The 12,259-nt window shown below is 33.1% G+C and overlaps 1 protein-coding gene across 5 annotated transcripts in view; it reads right to left on the reverse strand.

Moving 5' to 3' along the window:
- The window catches only part of IFT74 (intraflagellar transport 74), a 108,241-nt gene that overhangs the window by 87,626 nt on the left and 8,356 nt on the right, over positions 1-12,259 (reverse strand). For 4 of the 5 annotated variants that reach the window (XM_028516837.2, XM_036021530.1, XM_036021531.1 and 1 more), the window contains 6 exons: positions 11,958-12,093; positions 10,136-10,184; positions 8,584-8,682; positions 8,361-8,421; positions 5,460-5,519; positions 4,282-4,343 (listed from right to left, as the gene is read on the reverse strand). In XM_028516837.2, the coding sequence (XP_028372638.1) occupies positions 4,282-4,343; positions 5,460-5,519; positions 8,361-8,421; positions 8,584-8,682; positions 10,136-10,184; positions 11,958-12,093 (467 nt within the window). The remainder of the gene's footprint in view (positions 1-4,281; positions 4,344-5,459; positions 5,520-8,360; positions 8,422-8,583; positions 8,683-10,135; positions 10,185-11,957; positions 12,094-12,259) is intronic. The other variant, XM_036021532.1, reaches the window with a different exon arrangement.

Raw genomic sequence — 12,259 nt, forward strand, 5'->3', positions numbered from 1 at the left:
AACAAAATATCAACAAAGACATTGTGGCACTGAACAACATTATAGAGCAAATGGACTTAACTGATATATCCATAACTTTTCACTCCAAGGAAGCAAAATACACATTCTTTTCAAATGCACATGGAATATCTTCAAAGATCGACCATATGATAAGACACAAAACAAGCCTCAACAAATTCAAGAAAACTGAAATTATATCAAGCATTTTCTTGGATCGCAATGGCTTGAAACTAGAAACCAACCTTAAGGGAAAAACTAAAAAACAATCAAATCCATGGAGACTGAATAACATGTTATTAAATAATGAATGGGTAAACAATGAGATCAAGGAAGAAATAAAAGAGTTTCTGGAAACAAATGAAAATTAACACACAATAGTCCAAAAGCTATTGGATTCAGCAAAGGCAGTTTTGAGTTCATAGTGACACAGGCGTACCTGAAAAAGACAGAAACATTTCAAATAAACAATCTAACCGTACACCTAGAAGAACCAGAGGAACAACAACAAACAAAGCCCAGAGCAAGTAGATGGAAGGAAATAATCAAGATCAGAGCAGAATTAAATGACATAGAGACTAAAAGAACAATTCAAAGGATCAATAAACCAAGAAGGTGGTTTTCTGAAAAGATAAACAAAAATCAACAAACCTCTAACCAGACTCATCAAGAAAAAAAGAGGGCCCAAATAAATAAATTCAGAAATGAAAGAGGAGAAATTACAACCAACACCACAGAAATAAAAAGGATCATAAGGAATTACTACAAACAACTACATGCCAAGAAATTTGAAAACCTGGGCAAAATGGACAAATTTCTAGAAACAAATATCCTCTAAAGGAATATCCTCTAAATATCCTCTAAAACTGAGTCAAGAAGGAGCCGAAAGCCTGAATAGACTGATAACACATAGTGAAATGGAAGCAATAATCAATAAACTCCTGGCACACAAAAGCCTGAACTGGATGGATGGCTTCACAGGAGAATTTTACCAAACATTTAGGGAAGAGCTAACCCTGATCCTTCCAAACTATTCCAAACAATCCAAGAAGAGGGAAGACTCCCAAACTCTTTTTATGAGGCCATAATTATTCTATTTCCAAAACCATATAAAGACACAACAAAGAAAGAAAACTACAGGCCAATGTTGCTGATGAACTTAGATGCTGAAATGAGGCAACAGAATATTGGCAAACCAGATCCAGCACTACATTACAATAATCATACATGATGATCAAGTAGGATTCACCCTAGGAATGCAAGGATGGTACAATATACACAAATGAATAAATGTAATACATCAAGGGAAAACTACATAACACTGAAGAAAAGAAGTTAAGGAAACACACAAATAAATGGAAGCATATACCATGTTCATGGATTAGAAGAATTAACATCATCAAATGTCCATACTACCCAAAGCAATCTATAGATTCAACACAATCCCTATAAAAGTACTAATGATATATTTCACAGATATAGAACAAATATTTCAAAAATTTATATGGCTCCACCCGATAAATGCCCCCCAAATAACCTCAGAAATTTTGAGAAGAAAGTAGGAGGGATCACAATACCTGTTATCAATCTATACTAAAAAGTCGCTCTAATCCAAACAGTCTGGTATTGGTATAAGAACAGATCCATAGACAAATGGAACCGAACAGAGAGACCAGAAAAAAAAACCCATGTCTCTATGGTCAATTAATATTTGACAAAGGGGGCAGGAGCATAAAATGGAGTAAAAATAGCCTGTTCAATAAATGGTGTTCAGGAGGTCTAGACAAGTACATGTAACAACAACAAAAAAATTACACTAGACCACCAACTTACACCATGCACGAAAATAAACTCAAGATGGCTAAAAGACTTAAATTTAAGTCACAACACCATAAAAGTCCTAGAGGAGAAGATAGGCAGGAAAATTTCAGATATTTCATGCACCAATATTTCACCCATTCCTCTCCCAGGGCAAAGGATATAAAGGAAAGAATAAAGAAATGGGATTACATCAAATTAAAAAGTTCTGCACAGCTAAAGAAAACATGAACAAAATGGAAAGGAAACCAACCATATGGGAAAACATAATTGCTGAGGATACCTCAGACAAGAGTTTGAACACCAAAATACACAAAGAACTCACATGACTCCACACCAGGAAGACAAAGAATCCAATTAAAAAGTTGGCAAAGGACCTAACAGACACTTCTCCAAAGAGGACATACAGAGGGCCCAGAGGCACATGAAAAAATGCTCAACATCACTAGCCATCAGAGAGATACAAATTAAAATTACAATGAGATATAACTTCTCTCTGGTCAGAATGGCCATTATTAACAAATGAACAAACGAGTGCTGGTGAGGTTGTGGAAAAAGGGAACCCTAGTGTACTGTTGGTGGGAATGTAGACTGGTGCAGCCACTGTGGAAAACAGTATGAAATTTCATCAAAAAAGTAAAAGTGGAACTGCATTTTGATCCAGTGATTCCACCTAAGAATCCCGAAACACCAACTGAAAAGAACCTATGCACCCCTATGTTCACAGCAGTGTTATTTACAACAGGCAAGTGCTGGAAAAAGCCTAAGCACCCATCAGTAAATGAATGGATCAAAAAATTGTAGTACTTTTACAAAATGGAATACTACGCAGCAAAAAGAAAGAACCCCTATCCTTCATGACAGCATGGATGGAACTGGAGAGTATAATGCTAAGTGATATAAGCCACACAGTGCCCTGACTGGTCTGGCTCAGTGGATTGAGTGCTGGACTGTGGACCAAAGGGTCACTGGTTCAATTCCCAGTTAGAGAACACGCCTGGGTTGTGGGTCAGGTCCCCAGCAGAGAGCATACTAGAGGTAATCACACATTGATGTTTCCCTCCCTTACCATCTAAGAATATTTGGAAAAAAAAGAAAATAAGTCAGACGGTGAAGGATAAATACCATATGACTCACCTATAAGTGGAATCTAATCAACAAAACAGACAATCAAAATTGAATTAGAGACATGAAAATAAAGAACAAACTGACAGTGGACAGTGAAAAGTGACCAGAGGGGAGAGGGGAGAAAAGAGGAGAATAACAGGAGAAAATAGGGAGAGGGGTAAGTCAAGGGCATGTATAGAGGACCCATGTACAGAGGGCACGGACAACAGGATGTGGGAGCAAGGGGGTGGGCAGGGCAGAAGAGAGCAATGGGAAAAAATATGAGACAACTAATTTTATTTATTTTTTAAACAATGTTATTTATTTATTTTTAGAGAGGAGGATGGGAAGGAGAAAGAGGGAAATATCAACGTGTGGTTGCCTCTTGAGCGCCCCCCAATGGGGACCTGGCCCACAAGCCAGGCATGTGCCCTGACTGGGAATTGAACTGGCCACCCTTTGGTTCGTAGCCCACGCTCATTCCACTGAGGTATAGTAGCCAGGGCAGACAACTGTAATTTAAAAAAAGAATTTTTCAACACACACACACACACACACACACAGTCTATAATATTTTGTTACAGTAGTCCTAATGGACATCTACTTATTATTTTTAAGACATTACTGTCACTGCCACTGTTACCTTGGTATTTGATTTTTAACCAGGTCATATATAAACATGCCGATATAATCTATACCTATGATGTGGATAACTGGTATAACAATGATTAATTAATAATTAGATAGTATATAAAATAATGAAATACTATAAATAATTTACCTTTTGTTAGATTGGGGCTTAAATCTCATAATATATGTGAGTTAAAAAGCCCAGGTTAAAATTACAAATGTGAGATATGAAGATGTCTTTATCTTAGAATTTTAAACTCCCAGAAGTAGAAATTTTATTTTTTTAACCAATATAGTACTTTTAGCCCTGGCTGGTGTGGCTCAGTGGATTGAGTGCCAGCCTGTGAATGAAAGGGTTGCCAGTTCCATTCCTAGTCAGGACACATGCCTGGGTTGTAGGCCAGGTCCCCAGTAGAGTATGTGCAGGAGGCAACCACACATTGATGTTTCTCTCCCTATCTCCCTCCCTTCCCCTCTCTCTAAAACTAAAATGAAAAAAAATCTTTAAAAAATATGTAGTACTTTTATTTTAACAGAATTTGAGTACTTAATAGTAAATAAAGGTTATTAATAATAAATTTGTATTGCAAATATTTCAACTTTTTTAAATAAAATAATGCAACAGGGAAAAACAAGAAAATGTGTAAGGAAATAAATGGCTCAGAAGTTTAAACTACCTCACATAGCTCACTTATAAATCTGTTTTATTTCTGTCTGGATTGTACTTACGCTTGTCTTTCAGTGAATATGATATCCATACTTTGTGTTTCTCGATCATTTTGAGCTTTCAGCTAAATAAAGAGTTAACACAGATGTGAGGGATAAAACATTGCCATGAAACCAAACTCTTTCTTTAAAAATTATTCTGGTTATGAACTATGAGAGATTATTATAATAATCCTAATACTACATGCAAAGTTTTTAAAAAGTGTTTGTCTCAATTAACAAATCACCATACCAGATAAAGTCATTTTCACAGGCATGGTAATCCAAATTAACAATATTCATTCTGTCAAGTAATCCAAGGTAAACTTAATTTATGTAACAACAATTTCAAAAATTTATTGGTCGTTCAATAGTTGATTAACAATGTGTTAAATTTAGACCCAACATAAACTTTATTCTGAAGTAATTCAGGATTTCACATGAGCACTCCTAGTTGACTCTACCTGTGCATATTCAGGCTAGGATATGGACCAAACCCAAGTAAGTGACAAGACGTATAAAGAAGTTTTTACTTTTTCCATATGGTATTAAAAGTTTTCAAACTGGGAATTCTCCTGTGTTCTAAAAGCCAAGAATAATTTCACTAAATTAACATGCTTTTAGAATCCCAACTTAGAAAAGAGTCATTTTATATATTCTATGCCTTCATAGAATGTATTTGATTATATAAATGAATTATAAACTTTGTAAATTGTAAGTTGTATGTTATTCTTATCCAAATCTTTATAATAAAAATAAACTAGCCACTAACATCTCATTCACCAATCAAAAGTAGTCATCATATGGTAATTACTTGCTTTTCTTTCTTTGTTAGAAAACTCTGTACACGTGTCGTAGTATGTCTATTGAGTATTCAGCTCCATTTGTGCATATATTAAACCAGATAGCAAACTAATTTATATATAAGGAAATATAGATGAGACTCCGTAACTAATGCCAAGTGTAGGACCACTGCAAATATAGCCTTTAGAAAGATAATAAAGTATCCACTTGAGAAGGCCAATGAACAGGAAAAAGTTTTAAAAGCACAATTAAGAGACTTCAATTATAATAGTGGTATTTAGGATCAGAGTAGTATCTATCTCTAAGGTCATTAAAGTTTTATCAAACTATTTCTAGTTATAAATGCTTTGTTTTGGAGGATATTATCTATGTGCTCTATTGCTTATACATTTTCTTACCATGTTGTAATCATTCATTACTTCTTCCATATCGGTATTGGTATTAAGTTTATCTACCAACTAAAAAAAAAAATACAAAAAAAAAATCACACATTCTATTAGTCTGTAAATTTTCTATAATCCATTATATTGAAATCCATATCTTAATGAAATCTTTAAGTATTAATATTTACAAGTATTTTATCTTCTAATAAAGAAAGAAATATTGAGCTACCTAAGTAAGTATATACTGTGCATAAACTACAGTTTGGGGAATATAGAAAAGTAAGCAGTAATGAAGTACTACTGTTACTGCAGATTATACCTCGAAAAGGTTTGCCTGCTCTGAGGAGATGTCTGAGCTTATAAAGAAGGGTCCAAGAGAAGACAAAAGTTTGGGGAAGATCATTCTCTCCCTTTCTCTCCCTCCCCACTCCCCCACCCACAGAGAAGACAGATGTTAACAGATTTACAAATTTACACCAGTAAAAATGTAAAATGATTTCCATGGTCATCTGAAAGGTAAATAAAATCAACAGATTAAAGCACAAACAGAACATTGTTAAGCCTGGTAAGCCTACTTCAAAACGTTGGGTATGATGCCCTGGCTGGGTGCTCAGTTAGCTAGAGCATAGTCCTAGCAGATGAAGGTTGTGAATTTAATCCCTGGTCACAGTACATAAAACAATCAACCAATGAATGCATAAATAAATGGAACAACAAATCAATGTTTCTCTTTCTCCCTGAAATCAATGAATAAATTAACTTTTTTAAAAAAAAGTTGGCCAACGATAGCAATAGCTAACATATTTTGTGCCAAACACTGTTCCAAGCCTGTTATATGTATTAATTCATTTAATTTTCACAATTACTGTATGAAATAGATATTATTTTCCACATTTTGCAGATAAAGAAATTAGCAAAGCCATGGCTATTGTGGCTCAGTGGATTGAGTGCCGGCCTGAAAACCAAAGGGTCACCGGTTCGATTCCCAGTCAAGGCACATGCCTGGGTTGTGGGCCAGGTCCCCAGTAGGTAGGGGGTGCACGAGAAACAATCACACATTGATGTTTCTCTCCCTTTATTTCTCCCTCCCTTTCCCTATGTCTAAAAATGAAAAGAAAGAAGGAAGGAAGGAAGGAAGGGAGGGAGGGAGGGAGGGAGGGAGGAAGGAAGGAAGGAAGGAGAAAGAAAGAAAGAGAGAGAGAGAAAGAAAGAAAGAAAGAGTGAAAGAAAGAGTGAAAGAGTGAAAGAAAGAGGGAGGGAGGGAGGGAGGGAAGGAGGGAAGGAGGGAAGGAAGGAAGGAAGGAAGGAAGGAAGGAAGGAAGGGAGAAATTTAGCAAACTGTGGAAACAGATTTTGAACAAGAGGGATACTAAAAGCTAACTACTTTGTATAACATTTGAAAAGACTGATAATCTTTATTAATGTAACATATATATTAATATATATCACATTTTCATTTGTGATATAAATAATAAAACTTAACATTATTGCATACTTACTATATATTAGAAACCTGGCTAAGTGCTTTCTCTGTATCAGATGTTAACTCATTAAATCTATATGCAGTATATTTTACATGTTAATATCTTTATACTAAATAATTTGCCTAATGTATTTAATACAAATAAAAATATCTTTCATTTAATAAAAAACTAATTTTCTCATATTTAGAACAGAAAATCATTTACTTAAAAAAAAGAAAAACTGCACTGAATATTAAGCCACATAAAATGTTTTTTATGGATTATGTGGCCCGACAAATGTGGAATTATAATATTCAGCAAAATTTTGTTTGTAAGTACAATATATAATATCCAGTAAGTATATCATAATTTATCTAACCATTGAAAAAAAGTTTATTTTATATAAAACTGTTTCTTAATAGCAGAAGTGAGATAAACATTTTTCTCTTTCATGAAGCCCAGATACCACTGCTGCCAAAATCATCTACAAAGTTGGAAGAAAGAAAATTCTGACACTAGAAATTTTCATGGGGCCAAGATCACCCCACCGACTGGGGGAGTTATCAATACTGCCAAAAAGATTATTTCTTTCCAATTCCCCATGAAGAAGCATTCTTGGTGGAAGTATGTATATGTTACACACTTTTTTTGACAGAGGCAAACACTGTATTTTAAATGAAACATGAGAATGGAGGTACCGCATCCTGAATAATTAAATTTTTAATATTTCATGATGACAATACTCCACAGAAAGATAAAATATTCTTAGCTAACATTTTAGTACCCAATATATTTGAGCTACTTTTAAAATTATCACTTTAACACAGATTGTGAGAGTGAAATAATGCGTATGCGAATCGGTAGTTGTAAATAACCATACTTTTTTTAAAAAGACTGGATGAATACTTATCAATCTGTTAAGCCAAATTATTTCTGGGCAGGGAAACAAGAAAGAAAGCAATGGGACAGTTTAATCTCATAAATCTCTATAAATTTCAATCTTTCACAATATGCATGTAAATCATATTATCTGGTATTTAAAATAATACATTTTGTAAAGTAGTAAAAAGGAATGAAAATATGTAAAGAAAATTCTCTATGAAAAATCAAATACCACAAGCCAGTCAGTGAAAGACAAATACCATATGATCTCACCTTTAACAAGAACCTAAATAACAAAACAAAGAAACAAGCAAAATATAACCAAAATCACTGAAATAGAGGACAGGCTGACAGTGACCGGAGGGGAGAGAAGAGGGAATTTAAGGGGACAGTGGGAAGGGTTCACAGGAACAAACTTAAAGGACACATGGTCATAAGCTAAGGGGAGGGTGGTAATGGGAGGGAAGTGGGGAGGGTGGGAGGGGGGACTGGATTGGGAGTAAAAAGGAGAAAACTGTACATGAACAATGATTAAAATAAAAATTAAAAAAAAAAAAGAAAAATCAAATACCATGTTGTAGTCTGCTAGTTGTCCTTGAAAGTCTTTGATTTCAACAGCTAAAGTCTCAGCTCTGCAAGCATAAAACAAATATACTCATAAATTGATAAATAAGAAAATCAACACTATGAACATTATCGATAACTACAAATTCAGCATTAAACTCCTGAAACATATAACATTAAATGTTACTAATAAAAAAGATATTACGTATTTTACCTGCAAAATTACTCACCGCTTTTCATACGACAAATATACTGAATTCTCTTGGTTGTACATTTCTATTTCTTTCTGAAGTTTATTAATTTCTGTTGTAAGTTCATTTATTTTACTTCTAAATGAAAACAAATAAGTCAGCTATACTTCCAATCAAGAAAAGATGTTCTAGTCAGACAAAACAATAATATGAATGGTTTTGTGAAATCTGACTTAAAAATAATTTAAGTGGCTTATTTGATTAAGAATGAAGTATATCCCAACTGATAAGAAGCTGACATAGGTTCTCTAATTATTAAGAAAAATGACAGAAGACCAGAATGGAAACCTGGTCAAACTGGTACAATCTAGGGATTGATGTATTTGTCTAATTGTCATGCTCACAGCTCCTGCTACACTCTAGGATATGGTGTCTCAAGAGTGATATTACTGACATTTTAAGTCACTCAGTAATACCTGCATGGGGTTTAGCGGGGGACTATCCTGTGCACTATAGAATGTTTAACAGCATGCCTAGACTGGAGGCTAATAGCATTGACTTCTGAATTCCACTCATGATAACTAAAAATGTCTAAAAATTGCCAAATGTTCTCTGAGGAGCAAAATCACCACCATTTGAGCAGTGCTATAGAGTTGAACAATTACACAAATAGCTAGAACTACTCTTTGATGCAGAATCAGAAATCCTGAAGAAGAGAGGCAATGTAATGATGATGAATGGCTCCATTTCGTTTCCTTCTTTTGATTAAAAAGTGGCTGGATATCAAGAGATGCTATACAACAATTGTCTTACTATCTTTTTTATTGATGATAAGGATAGATGGGGAAAACCTACACTTCTCTTTATTTACTTCTACAGGTTTGAGAGTCAAAAAAAAATCAGGTAACTGAGACAAAAGAATCAAGAAGGGCTAAAAGAAAAATGAACTTTTAAGTTACAATAGAAGAAAGGGTTAAATGAAGTGGAATAAGAGAAAGAAGGTAGAGATGAGGAGCTAAGAAGAAAATAATGTAAAATGGGAAAATGAAGATAAAACAGTAGGATATCAGCAGAGAAAAAGGTAGGGAGAAAAAAAGAAGACAGTTCTTCATTTATAACTGCACAGAGATATATAACATAGCTTATGAACTAATTAAAATTAGGCCGTATTTGTAGCAACTGACCAAATATAAACTTAAGTAAAATTCTGCATTAATTAATGTTAATTAATTGATAAATAAATATATACATACTCCCTTTCTTACTAGATGTCTAACTGGTGATATTTCAATAGTATAAATAATATATTTCAGAACAATCAGTGAAAAAAGCATAAAAGGTTATATTTACCATTAAACTTTTAGAAAGTTAACTTGAAATATATAGCTAACATATATGCAAAATTATAATATTTAAAATCTCAGCCTAATCTCATTTTATGTCAATATTGTAGTACAGTCAAATTAACCACAAATTATGTCAGAATATAAAATACATCTTAGAAATCAACACATATCTAATTATCTCAATAAGTACCATAATTAAAATTTCATAATCATGCATAGAAAAAAAACATGTTTATTTAACATACCGAAGAAGCCCAAGATAATAAGATTTGTCTAAAATTTGCCTCTGGGGACCTAAAAAAATTTTTTTAAGCATTAGTGTTCAGTTTAGAAATGCCACCAAAATAGCAAATCAAAAGCACAGAATTACACTGTACAATTTTGACAGTTCTCATGAATGCCCCAATAAATCTGATAATCAAGAAGAATCACTGAAATGGAAAAGAGAACTAATATTTTAGCATCATAATATAATAGAAGCTTGAATTAAAACCTCAAAGATGGGACTAGAGGTGTGGCTATTAAGACAGACTCTTCAGGTCAGGCTGACTAAACGGAAACCGGGTAAGGGAGTCTAGAATAGGGCCATCCAAGAGAACTTTCTGCAACAGTGAAAATATTCTATACCAGCACTGTCCAATAAATGAACTACATGGGATTACAGAGCACTTGAAATGTGCTTGGTGCTATTGGGAAACTAAAGTTTTATTTTACCTAATTTTACTTAGTTTAAACTTAAATAGCTATTGGCTATCATAATGGAAAATGCAGATTTAGACTATGAATTTCTCAGTGCAAGCAAGAGATTATGATTTTTCATAATCTGTCTCAGAGACATTTTTATAAATATGATGTTGTATTTCATTAGGACTAAGAAAGTACTCCTAGGTTAAATGTCCCAAATCTTGAAAGAGGTAAGTGCCCTGCAAGGCATGAGAGGTAAGGCTAGGGAGGTCTAAGTGGAGAAAAGGGAGAGAATGTTTTATTAAAATGGGAAATGGGGTACTAGAATAGGTAAGAACAAAAGACACAACAGATAGTGGTACATAGTGATAACAATCAAAACTCTTTTATGTAGGGCTTTGAAGTACATTGGTAGAAACTGACCAAAGGATATTTTGTTTTAAAAGAGAAATTAATACAGTATAAATATTTAGTAAATTCTTTATAGAATTTCAGTATGTTTCTACCCTTAATGTTTAATAATATTAAACGAACGTTTCCATGAATAGCATTTTAAAGACTAAACAACTATATAATTTTGACTCATTTTTTTCACAGTATTGATAATTATTAACCAAGCTTTTCTAAATCTATTGGTTTTTAATATTTAGTGAGCTAAGTGCATTATAATACAAGTAAGAAAATTTAAGTATCCTGAAAGGCATGACATTCTATATTAAAAAGGTAGCATAATATCTTATAATTAATTTTGTACCAGTAAAATATCTTCATTCCTGATAGTAATCTGTCACAAATACAGAAAATAAAGCACTCATAAAACAATTCACCATGCTTTGATTTATATATATATATAGACCAATTTTTTGAAACATAACATATAGTATATTGTTAATCCTTTCTAAATACATAGAGAGAAGCATTAGTGAGCGATGTGGTATAAATCTGTATTAGCCTTATTTCCTTACGTAAGTATTATAACACAGTATTATTAGAAAAAGTAACACTTTTTGACTTCTCATAAATATACAAAATCTTAATATTGTAATTTTGATATAGAAATAATCAAAAAATATTTCAGAATAGTTCCATATGGTACTAGAAATTTCATTTTCATTCTCTAGCTTTTCTTCAAATTATTTCAAATTTCTTGAAGTTGTAGCAAATCTCTATGTTCAGAAAAATGAAGATAAAAATATATGTATATACCTCTCTAGTTCACAATGTATTTCACATTTATTCTCTTATTTAACCCTCAAAACAATTTTGTGAATCAAGGAACAAGAATTGAGTAAAACAGCCTCTTTCACACTGTAATTCTGATTTAGTAACATGGTACTGTAATACTTCATATACAAAATATAGTCATCTTCTTAAAACAGATACCTTTAATTCCAGTTTTCATTCCACTCAAACCTTGTTGTGTTACAGGACGATCTGCAACTTTAATCTGAGAAGATAGAACTCCACCAGTCCCTATGGGGCCACCACGAGAGCCTGGTCTTGCTGTTCCAGGTGGCATCTAAATAAGAAACAAGATTTGTTTTAATAAACTAGAAAAACACTGTACCTCTACTATTGTTAAGAATACAAAGAGAATATTTTGAAAATTTAATTCAATATAATTTGTAAAATATCCCTTTATTTTATGTTTGAAATATGAAACATTATTAAATAAAATTCTTTAA

Source organism: Phyllostomus discolor, chromosome 3 (assembly GCF_004126475.2).
Source record: "Phyllostomus discolor isolate MPI-MPIP mPhyDis1 chromosome 3, mPhyDis1.pri.v3, whole genome shotgun sequence".
Classification (NCBI taxonomy): domain Eukaryota; kingdom Metazoa; phylum Chordata; class Mammalia; order Chiroptera; family Phyllostomidae; genus Phyllostomus; species Phyllostomus discolor.